The sequence below is a fragment of the Lepidochelys kempii genome, chromosome 15 (assembly GCF_965140285.1).
Source record: "Lepidochelys kempii isolate rLepKem1 chromosome 15, rLepKem1.hap1, whole genome shotgun sequence".
NCBI lineage: Eukaryota > Metazoa > Chordata > Testudines > Cheloniidae > Lepidochelys > Lepidochelys kempii.
In genome coordinates, this window is record NC_136394.1 from 29,195,230 (window position 1) to 29,212,642 (window position 17,413).

Here is a 17,413-nt window from a genome sequence, read left to right on the forward strand (position 1 = left end):
CAAAAACTGAAGGAAGACAGACTCCAGGGGGAAGACATTGCGTGTCTCTTCGCATCCCCAGAGTAACTCCCAGCAAGGAATGCCACAGCGATTTGAACTTTCCTTTGATCAAGTATCTGAAAGGTGCTGGGGTAGTGGCAGCCCCCGAGAACATGATGCTCTGCCTACACAAGGGGCATAGGGTAAGAATCCCTATTGGGCTCTACCATCGTGTCTACTCCGTACTCTGGAGAGCCAAGGGAGTCTGCATGGGCTGTATGCCATCCTGGCGTGGCAGGATGTGTGGTGCACACACTTATTTGCTGCTAGGAACTGGATTGAGAAACAAGCCATTTCACAAAAGCCTCTAAGCAGCCGTGGGACGGGTACAATTTTCAGTCGCTGCTGATGTGGCTTGGATTCAAATGAGCAAGCCGGAGGTGAACAGCTCCAGGCTCCAATACCCACTCCTCAGCCACCTACCCACAGATATTGGAGGGCAAAGCTCCTTTCGAGAAGCGTCAGTTCTGCACAGCTGGAAGTTGACTGGAAATGAAAGGCCTTCGTGGCCTGCTTGGAAAAAGGGAATGTTTGAAATACATGAAAATACAAAAGCAGTTTGTGAGTTCTGGGCTTCTTTCCAAGAGCATCAAACTAAAAGAAGGACCAAGATTCTCTCATAAATGGCTGTGGGTAAAATTTTCAAATGTGCCTAAGTCCCATTGCAAGTCAGCAGGGCTCAGATTCAGTGCCTAGGTCACTTTTGAAGACGGGACTCAGGCACATTTGTGAAAGTTTCACCCTGTCTATTGTGCGTCTAGACTATTGCGTCCTCCGCTAGTTTACAAAAATCCTAACCCCAGCCAGAAATAAAACACTGGCTGCTCCCTACAAGCTCAGGTTGCTGACACGCATTCAAATGTAATTGAGCAGCGCAGAATGCCACAGGAACAAGGTGTCAAAGAAAAACAACAGACACTGGAACTTGTAATCAATGATTTTATCTTTGAAAATGGAAGCAAATATTTGGACAGGGTACTATGGCTGCTCTATAAGAGCGCATCTCTCAAATACTTTGCTGGTTCTCTTCTGGGATAGCACGGCTAAAAAAAGCTTTAGGCACTGACTCCGTTTGAGCCTGGCTAGGCATCATCCGTTCATTTAAATAAAATACAAGCTACAAACTAAAAAACCACGGAGGACTTTCCCCCCCGCCCCCTTCTCTTCAAACCATCACGCTACCTTACACCAGGGTTGGTTGGGCAGTTAAATCTGGCATTTCAGGAACTTCATTCCCTCGGGTTAGAAATACAAAGACCCCCAGCACACAGACTTGACGCCACACATACAAATTAACAAGGAGATCGCTACCCAGGGGATTTTGTTTGCCAAAATCCACCCCACCCCACCAGCCATTGATCGCAGTACAAAAAACACCAAACATTCAAATACCCCAGAATTGTCTAGGCTGCAAACTCCATTTTCAACGCACAATGCCAAGAACATTGGCTCGCTGCCTTAAATAACCCAGAGCTGGCTTTATGAAGCTTTCACCTCGTGACACTACACGTTCTCTGTCCTCTCATCAATTTCTTATGCTTCACCTGCTAAAAGTTCATTTAACTGTCCCAATGGTACGACTTCACCTTAGGTCAGGAACACTCACGTCTTCCAGAACAAGAGACTCCTTCATCGTAAGTGTTGAACATGCAAATACAAGAAAATGGAGAACTTAAGAAATTCTAGCTAAACTACTTGAAGAGAAATTCAGCACTCACTCTTTTGCCCAGATGAAGGAATGTGAACCTGTCCCATGCAAAGGCAGCCTCTTGTCTGGCACTTCCCTCATTAATTGGGAAAGCAGCCCTCGTGTGCGTGTGTGTCTGACGGGCATATGCATATATATATATTAAGCTGCAGTGAGGTGATTCAAGGATCAAACCTCAGGTGGAAAAGGGTATTTTAGGCTTATCAGCTGGTTCACTGCTCTGGCCCCCAGACAGGTTTTAACTGCACTTGTGTTTGATCAGCCCCTCCCCTGGTGCCAAGGCAGGTTATACTGGCCTGGGTATGGCTCAAACGAAGGTCGACACGCATCACAGCAAACTGTGCAGACTACCAGAGGTCTAGCACCCTTTGCCCCAACAGGTGCTGAAGCTGCTCACCCCTGCAGGTAAATCCTTTGCAAGCCTGATCAGGGCCCACCTGGGAAGCTGCGTTTGTCACCAAACGCTGCTCCCTCTCATAACGCAGACCCTCATGGTAAGCAGACGTTCACTGGGCTTAGGCAGTCACTGGACACTCGGAGCCCCACACCCAAGTCAGCATGTTGGCTTTGGATTAACATGCACCTACACGAAGTCTTTCACCTGGGGATCTCAAAGGTTTCTGAGACCAGGGCAGAAAAGCTGGGACTGCAATGGGACTGGAGATAAAGGTTACTTATATTTCAGGAAATCTTGTGTTCCCTGGGATGGGATTTTATTATAGCTGGTGGGGTTACCAGGAGTGAGAGAGAGAGGGAGGATAGGTATTGGAGGGGTTTTATTTCTGGAGACCTGTCATTGTAAAGTTACCCACCTGCTTCTAATGCTGCTTTGAAAGCCATACTTGGGCTGGAACTTCTCAGAATCAAAAATGGGGGCAGAAATAGTTTAAGCTCACAAATTTAAGAGCTTCTTTGCAAAGCAAAGGAGCCTGGTCTTGCAGCATTTAATACAGACACAAAAATGTACAGCTAGGCAAAGGACTGGAATAGACATAATGGAAAACTTGGCTACATGCTCATGTCCTGCTTGCTTGCAAATCAGAATTCTGGGCATTCATCTTCGCTATCTCGCTGCGCACCCTTACACCTTATGTTAGCTGATAAACAGAATACATGTCTGCGGTGTAAAAATATTTGGCCTTTAAAAAACAAAATGCCCATTCTGACAATGTTAGAATAATCCAAAGCACAGGGTGTTGGAATGAGGACAGCATGACTCCAGGACAAGGGTTCAGTCTCTCGAATGTAGAAGGGGAAGAGAGTTATGTGGTGACATGAGTCACTTCACTCACAACCAAGTTTTTTAGCGAGGTGCTGATGGTGACTGGGACACTGTTAAAAAGGCAGTAAAGTCAACTCACATGGGTTTATGGGAGGGTCTCTATAAACTGCTTTGTCCACACTGCAAATGGAACGGATCAGATTGTTCAAAGATGAAGATTTATACAAAATAGCCTCATTTTGTTCTCCACACAGTATAAACACACACATGCACAGCCACACCCCAACCTCTACACACTCACACAGTGCTGTTCCTTTAGATTTAAAAAACAAATACTGCAAAATGCCAAATAGGAAAAATAAAAGGCTACTTTTTTGTGTGTGGCAACTTTTAAAAAAAAAATGGTTAAGAACAATGTGGTGTTGGTCCCTATGGAGACTTGGGCACAACACAAAGTCAGAATAGTTTGTTTTCAAAAATTCATAACATCTGGAAACAAATTGTAAAAGTAGCACTTAGGCTATTGACTTAATTTTGACCAAGTCATGTAACACATTAAAACATCAGAAAAATCTTTCACTAAAAAGCTTGGCTTTTAATCATCGGCTTTCGCTGAAGTTAATTTAGGAGAATAAAAAGTTCTTATTGGAATGCTGCACGCTGCTGCTTGACGAACTTCTGAAATGGAATGTCTTCTTGAGTGCAGTGCCTGCCCAGCCCTGCTCCAGCTTAAAGTTCTGCTCCCTTTGCTCTCAAACGGTCATCTTCGCCATCTGCTGTTCTAACTTGGAAATGCGCTCATCTTGATTGGAGATTGTGTCTTTTATAGATTTAAGCTCTTTCAAAATCTCATCCAATTTGGCTTCGTTTTGCTGGAACCAAACAAAAAACAAAACCAGGATTCATTAAAAATTGGCCTGGAAGGAGCAATTCTGCATATTCAAGTTTGAGGTTTCCAAAGCAAACGTGTTCCAACACAAAGGGATTTCAAAGGGAGATTCTTACAGATAAACCAGCTGAGATGGCTGGGAATCATGTGCTCTTGAGTGCTACCATGAAGCTTCTGACACAGGGTAACATGCTAATGGCACAGCAGCATTTCTAATGGAGTTAATGTGAATGTAAAGGGTACACTGGGCCATGGTTTGCTTTTTAATGGAGTTTATGTTCTCCTTTATTAATAGCCATCAGTTCAATGGCCCAATACACTGAATCTGCTCTTATAACCAACGCTATTAGAGCACCTGTCAGCCAGTATCACCAGAGCACAGGGCATTTCACACCCTCCTTCTCAGCAGTCCACTCTGCCAGGGTTATCCAGTCTGATTTGCTGTGTTTGGTTTTAGACAAATGATGGGCTCATGAATTAGGATCCAAAGTTCCTCTGTTAACCAGCTGCTTTCTTTGAATTACATACGAAAGGCAGATTGCTGTGGCCGCCACCCCTGGAACGAGTTCCCAGTGTGGGAACAGGACTTTTAGTGTCACAAGCCATTTCAAACACTTCCAGTGCCTAACAGCACAAAACCATTCCTCCCATTGCAGCTCTGGGCTGAGGGAATGTAAATCCCCCACGTACGTGTGTGACCAGATCACCAGGCCTAGCACACATTTGTGCAGAAGGTTCACAGGGCACTTCAATAGCTACAAGTGATCTTAGACTTACCTCTTGTCCAGGAAACCACATACCCTAGTAGCACCTGGGCTCTACGTCCATGCTAACTAGCTAAGCTGTTACTACAGGGATGGGCCCAGTGTAACGAGGGCATTTGGTTTTTTACTGAGTCAGAGGGTAGAGCAGCCCTGCCTGAGACTCCAGTGCCACTCCCTGATGGCCTGTGAGATGTTACTCACAATATTTGAGGTGTCTGCTGCTTTCTTTGGGGTGTTAATGAGATCGCTTTTCTTGTTTGCTGCAGGCTTGTTGTCCAATATGTTCTTTTTGACCACCTTGAGATCCCTGTTCTTGCCTGGAATGTACCCATGTTTCAAAGAAATGAGAATGGGATCAGCATTCTTCCCCTCAAACCACTCTTCAGCTTCCAGAGCTGCTTCTGGGCCAGCAGTATCAGGATACAGGTCATCTTGGAAAAGGTCAGACTAGAAGTCAGAAGGAATTGATTAGTAACATGCTTTGGGCTGGAAGGCCCTATATAACTTCCACCGCGTAACTGCAGGGAGCACCTCACCTTTCGGGGGACAGTCATGATAATGGGCTCGCACTTCCGCTCGTGAAGTTTGAAGAACCTTTCAAAAAGAAAAAGCACAACTTAGTGGGAGCAAATGCCAGTGGCACATGAAAGCTGGGCTTCTTTCCTCTGTTCACCCAAATGGATACTAGTGGACAAGTGAGAATGATTAAGAGGTTTCAGCTGGGTAATTTCTCCCCCCCTCCATTACACCCAGCAGTTGAAGGGGCTTTTCTAAGGGCTGGTGAAAACTACCCAGCTTTGTGCGCCAATGCTTCTATACCTTTAATGACTGGGTGGACTGAAGGGCAGCCTGTGCGAAGAGAACAGCACATGGAAACAAGATTCTTTAGGCAGTCTTCAGTCTGGCCTGACGATCTCTCAGCATGTCACAGAGTGCTGCCGAGACTATGGCGATGAGCACTATACAGATATCGTCTACACGCACTGTATCTTTGGTCACCAGGCTGCTGCATTACACACTGCCTATCTCCACCCCCATCTTCCACCTCTACTCAGTATTTTGAGCTAGAAGACCATCACCAATTAAACCTTTACAGTGGGTGCCTCTTCCTTGTCGTGGGATGTTTACCTGGCCTGGCTTTCGCTGGCAGTTTTCAGTCATGTCAGCAATCTTTGGTTAAGACAGTGCTGCTGTACTGTTCTCCAAGAGTCCGAAATTGTTTCTATCTAAGTTTATGAAGCAGCATTGTGCAGCCTGGAAGGAGATTAATGCTAGACCATCAAAGAGATATCCCCTTAATATTAAACCCTGTAGTAAACCAGGCTTATGTCCGACCCAATATAGATCAGAACTGCCTAGATGGAACACACTTGGTTTTAGCAAGGCTGATTCCAGCAGCTTGCTGTGTCAGATACTGTTCATCAGTCTGTTACGGTCTCAGCCGAAACACTGATCCATTTTCAGTTCAGATCGTATTATCCCTAGCAGACGTATTAGTACTTGTCACTGGGAGCGAAGGGTACTACAGAAATCCTGCTGGAACATGGAACTCCTCTCTCGCTTGCTCTCAAATGAGGGGTCTCTAAGTCAGTCATTATTTGTGCCACTATGTCAGACCACACATCAAATTGAGCTTTTAAGTGCTCTCAACTCTATCAGTTCTTGTACCAAATGCACCTCTTGCTTCTGTGAGGTTGTTTTGCTTTGTACTATATGAACCTGGCCAGCGCGGCCCAGGACATGTACCAAAAGCAGGAATTCAAATTAGCTGCGTTGCTCACATCCACATGCCAGCCACTCAGCATTTCTAGTTACCTGGCTATTTCACACTTGTTCACATCCAGGCCCCTCTTTGGCATGAACCCCATCCCTCTCTGCGGTTCTTTGCTGCTGAAGGTGTTGAGGTAGTGGACATACGGGGATTCATCGGTGATCTCAAAGTAGCGAATGCTGCTGTCACCCTACAGGGAACAAAAACGAAGGCGAATAAAAGGGACTGTGACGACTCCATGGCCCTGGGATCCCCTCTTGGCTATGGGATACTGTGCTTAGCATGTGGGGAGGGGGCTCCCTTCCTAATGAGGCACCATGTCCTTTACACAAAAAGCAGGCTGAAGTCTGCTATCGATCCCCCTCCCTGAAGAGAGAAGAAATGCATCATGCCAGTGCACAAGCAGCCTCCAGCCCACTGGCTGCCTCTATGCAGCCGTCAGACACAATGGCAATACTAGGAACACAGTGCTGCCCTGGAACGGCAGCAGCCCAAAGCGGACGTGAATGAGGCAGTGCTGGAGATGCGGGCAGCCACAATGGAGGGGTTAACTGCAGGGACCAGTGGCGTTTCCATTACATGGGAGGCAAAGGGAATATCTCATAACAATCTGACCTTCAAAAAGCATCACATAAAAAGGAGAGAAGCATCAGAAACAATTGCCCCAAGAGTAATGTACATTTTATAGTTAATTTTCTCCAGGTGAAACTTTCACTGATCATCAGGCTAATGGCCTCATCTCAGCCAGCTCAATCACTATCAGTCTGCTGCTGCATTCAGATAGACCTATTAGCATGGCGATCATAAAACAGATGTCCAGTGTAATCACGGTTCATTATCTCAACAGGCTCTCAAAAGTGAGGGATACGGTCTGGATTTAGAAATCTAAGTGGTGTCATAATCTCAGCACAGGACTGGACACCAGGAACTTCCATGGTCCAGTTCCATCTCTACCACCCTCTGTAGCTTTGGGCAAGTAAGAATTAACCTCCCTGCCTCAGTTTCCTCATCAGCAGACTGGGAATAACTCTTGCCTTCCCTGCAAGCATGTAGAAGGGGATGATTGTTTGCACAGCACTTTGAAAGTGCCATGTATTTAACTATATAATATGGAGTCATCATCTTGTAACAAGTATTGCATTGAAAAGGATGTGCAAAAGCATGCCATTTATAACATGCAGCATTGACAAGGAAGCATCTGGCACATGTTTGAGTCTGGCTGAAAGTACAGACTAATAAAAATGGGTCGGTGGTCTGGAGATATCGGACAGGAGAGCTAGAAAACAATTACTCCTCATGAGTTCCAGGGGATTCTAGCTGTCTCTCTAAAGCAGCAGAAGAGGTAGTAAGAATGGAAAATGAGTCTCTCTTGTTAGCTGCTTATTATGAAAATGTTCTTCCATCTGCTTGTATGGATCCTTCTCGGTAACTGCTCGTTTACCTTGCTCATCTTTAAGCTGCGTGTTTGCAGGAAACCTGGAGCAGCAGTGGGCACGTTAGAGCACGTAACACCAACAGTAAATCACTTTCAGAAGCAACATGCACAACTCCAGTAACTGACCCATAAAACAAAGTTGGCTCTGTACACATTCAGGTGTCTGAAAGGGCAGTGAAGGTACCACCTGTGGGTGCCTTCATCCTATATTAATGCCAGGGGTCACTTGGGTCACCATCCAAAGGGGTGAGTCTGGCTGTAAGGCAAGTTTAACTTGTATTCTTCCCATACAGCTTTGTTTGGCCTAAGTAAACCCTGCCAAAATAAAAACAAGGCTAGGTGAGCATCCCTCAATCATATTTTAGGCTCCATGGGACTGTCGTAAAGTCTTATGGAGTTGGAATAATCACTCCAAGTCCCAGATCCTTGCAGGTTCATCTGCAGCCTTGACAACCGCCGAGGTGCAACATTTTGTTTAACTTTCCAACCCGTGGTTTTTAAGAAACGCTTTTGCGCATAGTGAAGGACCTTGTGCGCTCCAGCTGAACGGAACGCCTTTCACCAGCAGCACCCAGTCACCAGCACCACAAGCAAACGGCTGCAACCACTTCACTCCTCTTGGAAGTTGCTCTTTACCTTGCCACACAGGTAAATGATATTGGTGTCTGGGTCATAGAATGGAAGCAGCACCCCATTGCTGGTGTCCATTTCGTGCAGGGCTATTGGCTCTTCCATATTTTTCTGCAAATGAGATTTGTATCAGATCATTAGAGAACAGAAACCTCCAGTAAATTCATTAGCTAAATCCTTTGAGATTCCTACTGTTTAGGGGAACGACCAACGGTAATTTCACTACTCTGAAGCGCCTGACGTTGTAGCACATACGGTCATTGTTTGAGAGTACACTGGTTTTCTGAGGACCTTCCATCAAAAGTTGTTTTTAACAGGCCCCCACAAACACACACAAAGTTAAGGAAGAGATTAGACGCACAATCATGGTACTAAGTCTATTGCACAGTCGAGGAAACAGACCACGTCACAGTTAGGTACCACACTACATTGGCACATGAAAGATTTTGGATGGAACTGGCCCTCTCGGAAGGCCTGCAGGATCTGCTTTTTGCTTTGGTCAGATTTACGTTTGGCTCAGCTGGCTTGTTCTAGGACATCACTCCTTTGCATATATTTTCCTGATCTGTTCAATAATAAATGCAGCTTTGAACATTTAGCTGCTGTTACGTCTTCACTGTTCCTGGGAAGACACAGTAGACTTCCTCCAAGGAGGTTATACGAGAGTAAATTTCCTTTACAGATACAATTTGGGGCCTAAACAGATTGGCGCTGTGCTCGGCTGTGACATGTAGGGGCAGGATGAGAGAGTTAAGAAGGGGAATATAATCTCACTAATAAAACGTAAAGTGTTGCAGTAATTAGCAGGCTGTCTTGGCCAGTAACTTATGACAGCATTATAACAAAGGACAAGCTGGATGGGCACATACAGGATTCCACAGGGCGAGCTGCCGTTCACTCATGCGGCTGAAGCCGGTGGTAAAGACATTGCCATCGGAGAGGAATATTGCTCTTATAGGCCGTGCTCCCTCGTGGGCCCTCTCCTTCTCCTGAAATGGATTTTCAGAGAACAAGATTCAGCACTAAACAGAAATCCAGACTCATGATGAATTAACCCAAATTCTATTTGTCGAGTTGCATGGAACCACTGCCCCAGGAAGCTGACCAGATGAGATACAGCCACCAGGTCCTTGCCCAAAGCTCCAGGTGAAAAAATAATTACTAATGTACAAGAGAAGCGGCATCCGTTCAGTTGGTTTCTTTCAGCTACGCTAACCATGCAGAATCACATATACTAAAAGCAAGATTAAAACAAACTGATGTTTCAGCAAGCTACAGCACATGAAAATAGACAGCTATGCCACCAACCCTCCCTCTGCATCTACAGGTACCCAATTTTCCACACATTATTGTGGTACTATAATTGTGCCTGAAAATTACGTGTGAAATTACCCTTGTGCAGATTGAAAAACTGGGCCCAAAATGTTGATATTCAAGCATAAATGCCAATAAAATTAGGTGGAGTACCTCAGCACTGCTACCCTTCCTGTAACATTTCACCCGCTTTGCAAATCTCTCACTCCGTTAAAGAAAACGCAAACGTTGAGTTTGTCTACATGCTTTTTTTTGCTAAGCATCTGTTGCACTAACACTCCACTGATTTTAGCATACTCACAGCAACGATTTCTTGTTTCCTAGGGTCAATCACTCGGACTTTTTTGTCTTTAGAAGCTGTACAAATCAGGCTGCCGTTGCGATTCCAGCTCACATTGTAAATCATGTCCAGATGCATGTCATCCAGATTTATGAGGGCTTCACCTGTTCCCACATTCCAGATGATGACTATATTATCACAACCTAAAGGAGAACAGTAACCAGACCTTAGAGCCAACCCACATACAGAGCACACAGGCCGGTTTTCAGAGGGGTTTAAAACAATGGATAGTTCTAAGGGCAGCCAGTTCTATTCTCAGGAAGAGGAAAAAACTTGATGTTCTGCTTCCATCATTACGAGACGAGGAACCCTAGTAACAGACCAAGGCCCCATGATGCTAGCAACAAAAGCAGATTCTCCAGAGTAAAAAGAGACACCCCCACCCACCCACCCACACACACACTTCATATGGTTTGCAGATGCACAGTCAGTATCAATCTGTGTAGCCATGCCATGGGTAGAACATGCGGAAGGTCAGCTTCCATTTTAAGGGGGTATTTAAATCAAAGCTGCAAAGCAGGTTAGAGCCACCTGAACCCTCCAGGAATCACCACCTGGGCATGTTTAAAGATGCCCGTAAGCTTTGTGTTTGGGATGAAGAACATTTCTCAAGGTCAGTGGCATTAAGGATGTCCTGCAGAGGCCAGGAACAGAAGGTACAATGTCTAGGTGCCTGATAAGGAGCATTGTACAATCTGTTCCCAGTGCTTGCAATGCAAGAACAAAACAGGAAGGATTCACAGGTGTAAGCAGCTTTCAGGAGAATTCACACAGAACCCTTCCTGTAGATTATTAGTGGACTGGGGATGAACATTTGATACAAATTAATGAGCAGAATTTGAAGACTTCCTGGGTAACCTGCAGGCAGAAGGTGGCTATTGAGAAGTTGGTGTCAGGCTGGAGGACACTTCCATTTGCTGCAACGATGACTATACAGGCTGACTGGGCGAAAGGCCGGCAGGGTTTGCTTTCTGCTGTGGTCAGATTTATGCTTAGCTCAGCTGGCTTGTTGCATGGTTCCAGCAAGGTCAAGGCTGCCTCTAACACCTAGGCATGGAAACTTTCCCCTTCTTAGACACGGGAAGTAAAAAGCCACTTCTTGGTATTTTATCTGCCACTTAGATTATTGTGCTCTGTTCTTCCCTTCCTGTGCTAGACCTTCAGCCGCCACACTTGGATAAAGAGAACAGCCCCAAAGGCTCTCCAAGATCCCTCCCCCACCTCTGCTGAGACAGCTTTTTATCCCACCCCATTCCCAGTTTCCATACGACCCAGGTTAGCAGTAAGGGGCTAGCAAGAATGGAGACTTTCGCACCGCAAAGCCGTTCCACACAGGCAATAATACTCAGCACAAACACAGCATTTGTCATCTTCAAACAGGGTGACCAGATGTCCTGATTTTATAGGGACAGTCCCAATATTTGGGGATTACCCCCCACACTCGGTCCTGATTTTTTCATACTTGCTATCTTCAAAGCACTTCATAAGCCTCACACCCGGACACAAATGTGTCTCCCATCCAGTGGCCAGATCCCAGGTTTAGTGGGGGTGGATGTAGTGTTCTGAAACCTAGATTCCCACCTGGTTCTAATTAATCTGTGCCCTCCCAGCCTGTCTGCCCTGTGCTCATCCTGCTCTCCCCACCTCCTCCTGGCCTGGCATTCTGCCTCCTCCCGCAGCACCCTTCCTCTACTATAAACACTGCACGGCTAGAACAGCGGGGCCCTTTCCAGGCCCAGCTAGCCACTCCCTTTTCAAGCACTACGGACCCTGGATATCCCAACTGTGCCCCCTAATTCCTAGTGTGGCATTGCACTAAGAATCAGTTTGTGGGCAGCAAATCAAGCCCAGAATGTCCTGAACACTTCAAATATGGCACCTGGGCAAAGCTCAGTCAGGGGAGAAGTTAAGACAGGCACCTTCAGAAACCATCCTCTCCCTCACTGATATGCATTCCCAACCCCCGAACCCAAGCAAGACATACAACCCTGGACCCAACAGCCACACACTCCCTGTTCCCGCCTTCGAGATATACATGCCCCCTGCCCAGCTATCAAAATCCACCCAGCTCCCACCCTCTTCTTCTGGAGCCACCCAAAATAGGTCCCAGATTTGTTTCATCACCAAATACATAGTCACACCAATATCCTCCCTGCTAGCTGGTCTCCAGTGCAGCCTGAACAGCTGGAAATGCCGGTTACACTGCTCCGCATGCCACACTGAACGGCGTAACACTGGGCTAGAGCAGCCATCCTGTGAAAGAAGAATCCGGTCCCTGGGACTCGCAGCTGCTTCTAGCAATGCCTCAGATCTCCTGGGATCCTGTCTCTTTAAAATTTCTCCAGTGCAGAGAATGATTGACATAGGAGTCGGCCAGCACTTCCTGGTCTGATCACACACTAAGAAGTAACTGGGGGAGGAAGCAGCAGAGGAGAGGGAAAACAGTGGCTGAAGCCAGCCTGGGGGCCAGCGAATCCTCAAGGATCTGGGCACCAAGGCTCCCCACGCCCCACCTGCAGAAAGCTGAGTTTCGCCAAGGCAAAGAGCGTGCCAGAAGAGGAACCCCCGGCTCCACCTCCTCCTCCCCAACCCTGCAGAGAGGGGTCTGTGCCTCCATGGCTGTACAGCCTGCCTGGAGTTTGTATCTCAGCTGATGAGAAGCTGGAGCAGCGGGAAGGGAAGCAAAGCGGTCTGGCCCAGCCCGGGGTTGGTAGGGCAGAGAAAGGTGCCGTGGGAAAGATAATGGGAGAGACCCTCGGCTGGTACTGGCTACCAGGGAAAGGTACAGACTGACTCAGAGCACCGGGTGCTGACTGAGAACTCCTGGGGCTCCGGATTACAGTAACCCAAGGGACTAGGGAGGGGGCCCCCAGCTGGGCAGAGACAGACACGCAGCCATGGCTATATCATGAACTGTTACACGTGGGCTTTGGTTGCTTTTATTAAAAGGAAAGAGGAATCATCCTGCCCACTTTGTGACTGTACTGCTGCAGACTGCGCCGGGCCAGGAGCCATCGCACAGAGAGCCTGGGTTCCAGAATACGAGACCGGTGTAAGAAACCAAAGTGCGGAGGATTTTGCACACTGGTTTGGAATATGCTTTGCGGGAGTCGTGTGGCCTGGCAAGCAAAGGACTGGGAGCCAGCAATTTCTAACCTGTAACCCCAGCTGTGTTACCAAAGCACTCAGAGGCCTTGCAAACTGGCTAAGTATCGACACGTGACCTACCTCACTGGGGTGTCATGAGGACTAGCTCACATTTGTGAAGGGCGTGGATGAAAAGCACTAGGTAAGTGCTGAGAATTTCTTGAGGAGGAAAAAAAGCTTAAAAGACTCTGCCATTCTAGCCCGCAGAGATTTGGTTATTGCAGCAACTTCAGTTCACACAGTTTTGGACCCTCCAAGCTTTAGTTTCATTCAAATCCAAAACTGGAGACACATCTAAGTGACTTTTGCTCAGCTTTGCTGCATCACTTATGGGTGAGAGGGGTTTCATCCAACAGGGGGAGAGGGGACAAGTGGGTGGCACTGAACAGGAACTCAGCTACTCAGGAGACAACGGTCACGTAAGAGAAAGACGGAATCACTCCCTCTCTCTATGGGAGGAATAAGGAGAGGAGAGACGGTCCTGGAGTGAACTGGTCACATTTGATGCATTTGTTTCTTTGAGGCATTCTGAGGTTTAAGAGGTTTCACACTTGGGGTGCAGGGGTTTTAGCACATTGGTCGCACTTTGGACTTCTTTGTGTACTGAACTTCTCGAGAGGGGATGAAGCAGGAAGAGGAGGAGGTGGTTGTGAGGATAGAGGAAGAGGTTGGTAACGCAGGAGGACGAAGAGGTGCAGTGCCCACCCACACACACCATGGCAGAGGAGTGAGATTTTCTGAGGTGTGGGAGTACTTCCACATTGCCCCACCCCGGACTGGTCACCACCCCAGCCAATATGCTGCCTGCAGGCTGTGCGGCCGACAGGTCAGCCGTGGTCCAGGGCTCAACGTTGGGACCACCGCTCTGTGGAAACACCTGCGGAGCATGCACAGAGAGGAGCTGGAGAAGAGTGGGCACAGGCAGGTCAACCAATGCCCAGTGGCGCACTTGCCCGTGGTACAGCACCAGCCGGTTGCAGAGGGGGAATGGGCTCAGCTCATGGAGCAGATGGGGGCACTGGCTCTGCGTGCCAGCCAGCGGGAGAGGGAAGTGGAGAAGAGGGAGAAGGCTGTGGAACGCAGGGCAAGGGCCGTGGAGCGGCGCGAGAGGGCCGTGGAGCGGCGCGAGAGGGCCGTGGAAGAGGAGGAGAGGTCTCTGACAGAGAGGGTGCTGAAGATGAAGGCTGAGGAGGTTCAGGTGCGGCTGAAAGGCACATGTGAGAGGGAGAGCGCCCTGGCCTCAGCTGCTGATCTCCCCATGCATTTTGTGTAGGAATACTTGGGCTTTAGGCCCATGCTGGGAGACTAAGATCAACACCCAGGCAGGTGACTAAAGCAATATTTTAAGACCTGGTATGAACGGTCTGGACTGTGTTCCAGGCCTCTGACCTGCAAAACAGAACCACCAATCTCCCTGATTCCCTTCAGCCTCCGACAGCCTCCTTCCGAAACAAAAGGCATGGCTCGTGTGTTCAAAGCTGGGTCCCAGTTTCTGACACTGGGGAACACAGAGCTCCACGAGGCACAAGCTGTCTCAACAAGGCCCCAACTCAAGCAATGCTGCAGGTAGATTCAGCCAGTCATGGCCTGAGCAGGCCAACAATGCGGTCAGTCAAACCTTTGGTTATGAGACAAGTTTGAAACCAAACCGAAGTCTCAGAAGACATCGGCCTATGCAGAGAGGACACAGAGGATCTGATGACCCAGAAAAGATTCCAGTGAAACTCCGTTAGTTTCCATTACTAGGCTCAAAACTAACCTAGCCAAGTTTCGCACAAGTTTCAGGCTATGCAATAAAGTCCTCATGCCACTTTTACTGATATTGACTTGGACCACAAAAATATTTCTTCATCTTGTTTTCTTAGGCATGCCTGTCAAAGAATGTAATTGTAACAGAGGTTAAGAGAATCCCGTTGGATGGATTGCGCAAATAAAGGGGACAGTAAGTACTGAAAATAGGAGTTTGTGAAAAGACTCTCCAAACACATGCAGGTACCATTCAGATGTACATGCAAGACTGTTTGGCTAGTCTCATATAGGGATTTCGGCTTTGTCTACATGGGAAAGTTATATCCATTCAGCTAAATTGATATGGCATCCTTAAACCAAAATAAGCATCTTCCCAACAGGGCTGCAGATTTCACTACACCAGTACAATTCTCGTGCAGACAAGGCTTTTGGCCGAGGGTAGTCAATAGGTGGACCGTGGGCCAAATCCCGTCCACCAGACGCTTTTCAGCGGACTGCGCAGGCTGAACCCGAGCCAACGCTGGAACCGCGTGGAGCCGTGTCCACTCCCCAGCGCAGAGTCCCCCAGCAGGGGGCTGGTGGCTGGCCTTGGCTGCGGGGCAGAGTGTTCCCCTGGGCGGTTGCTTGTGCAGCCTCAGCCCCACTGGCAGTGCAGGGATGGAGCCTGGGGGAAGGTGTGGAGGGGTGGGGCTGAGTGGAGACATTTAGGAAGGGATGTCTGCACCCCCATGGGCAGCCTAATGTCTTTCCACTATGCCCTGCCCCTCCAATCAGGAAGCGATGGAGTGTAACACGCTCATTCTGCAGCCCAAGCAGAGGGCAGCACTGTCTGGGCCCCAATTCAAATCCTTCTCTGCTCTTCCTGGAGATGGCGGGGTTGGCTGGGCCATGGAGTTGCAACTTATGGGCCTCGGGCCCTACCTGGCCACCCAGCTGGTAAGTGCCTGAAGGGATCCTGCAGCATCCGCTTGTGCCGGGGCACCAAGTGCAGCACACCCCCACCCCCACACCCGGGCACTCCCCGGAGCCCCCCACCCCAGCCTTATCTCCTCCCCACCCCGTCCTTCAGGGCCAGTCCCCAGAGCCCTCTCCAGCCCCCCTCGCCCCCCAACCAGCCTCTTTCCCTTCCCAGTCTGCCTCCAGTCACCCACTACGGCCACATCCTGGCCTCCCGACCCCTCCCTGGGTCTGCTCTCTGGAGTTTCCTTGGTCCCTCCCACTTCCTGCCCCTCGGTTATTCCAGCCTCCAAAGGGGCATTTCACCGCTAGCTGGATCGTAGTCTAATAGCTTCACCTCCTGGCTTCGAGCTCAAAATTCACACCTTGCTTTGCTGCCCAGATCCCAGCCCATACCCATTCCCCTTCCACCTGCCCCCATCTCTGCCACTTGGCTCAGCTGGGGACACGGAGGAACGTTGGGGGGAGGGGAGGAAGCGGCAACACCAGGTGGCTCAGGCCAGCCCCCTGTATCCTGTTTTCAGTTTAGGGAAATAAGGTCACTCTGCGCTCCGGGCAGCGAGCTGGTGGCAATCAGGGGTGAGGGGAGGGGACCTGGGGAGGGGTCTGGACCTCGACTATACCTTAAACAAGAAATTTGGACCGTGACAAAAAATAATCGATTACCCCACCCTAGGTGCTGTCCACATGGGAACAAAACCACAGCAGCGACACATCTGAAGCAGGGTCCTGCCAGAACCTTACATGATCTCACTGTAGCTAGCTACAGCTGGTTTTCAATACTGTTCTCACCAGCATGCAGAGGTACTTGCTTTCCTAGGTATCCCTGCTAGCAGACACCCGAGTTGCAGATCCAGTCCCCTACCAGGTTTCCATCGTAGTTTATTCACATATAGTTGTACATTGCACTGAGTGTGAAAACAAACCACATCAAGCCTAACAGTATTTGAAAATTGTTGCCAACACTGTTGCAAACTTCTGCTAAAGTGGACAGGGCCAAAGATGGAAGTGGACAGACGGAGGAGGCCTGTAATATGTAGGTTATAATCTTTGACACCTTTGCTTTGATACCCTGGATTATCAGTAAAATAAGATAACACCACCCCCATTTGTTATTTTCTGTTTGTATATGAGAAACTGACTTGGAAAAGAGAAACGTTTACACTTTTGTTAAAAGCAAGTGTGTCTGTGGGGGGGGGGGGAGGGCAGGGGTAGTGGGTGAATTGTTTGATAGCTGAACCTGAAATGGTCATTATACTTGCTTATCAATAAAGTCTGGAATGGTTTAAATACAACTGTTTCCTGCAGACAATTTCCTAGGTCTCATATCTGCAAATCAGAGACGGCACGCACTCAGCACAGAGTGGGATAAGATGGTAACCCTCTGCATTTGCGGGGGGGGGGGGGGGGAGTATTATTCCGTTTATACAGCACCTAGCACAATGGAG

The 17,413-nt window shown here is 48.3% G+C and overlaps 2 protein-coding genes across 2 annotated transcripts in view; one reads left to right on the forward strand and one right to left on the reverse strand.

The window, feature by feature from the left end:
• Window positions 1-964: 964 nt before the first annotated feature.
• Window positions 965-17,413, reverse strand: part of CORO1C (coronin 1C) — a 78,895-nt gene continuing 62,446 nt past the window's right edge. Inside the window, exons 5-11 of the mRNA XM_073313435.1 lie at window positions 10,074-10,255; window positions 9,328-9,447; window positions 8,465-8,569; window positions 6,438-6,583; window positions 5,159-5,216; window positions 4,824-5,069; window positions 965-3,841 (exon numbers count right to left, since the gene is read on the reverse strand). Coding sequence (XP_073169536.1) covers window positions 3,722-3,841; window positions 4,824-5,069; window positions 5,159-5,216; window positions 6,438-6,583; window positions 8,465-8,569; window positions 9,328-9,447; window positions 10,074-10,255 — 977 coding nt within the window. The 3' untranslated portion in view covers window positions 965-3,721. The remainder of the gene's footprint in view (window positions 3,842-4,823; window positions 5,070-5,158; window positions 5,217-6,437; window positions 6,584-8,464; window positions 8,570-9,327; window positions 9,448-10,073; window positions 10,256-17,413) is intronic.
• On the forward strand, window positions 12,353-17,153 carry ZBED2 (zinc finger BED-type containing 2). The gene has a single exon (XM_073313436.2). The coding sequence runs from the start codon at window positions 13,882-13,884 to the stop codon at window positions 14,530-14,532; it is 651 nt and encodes a 216-aa protein (XP_073169537.1). The 5' UTR covers window positions 12,353-13,881; the 3' UTR covers window positions 14,533-17,153.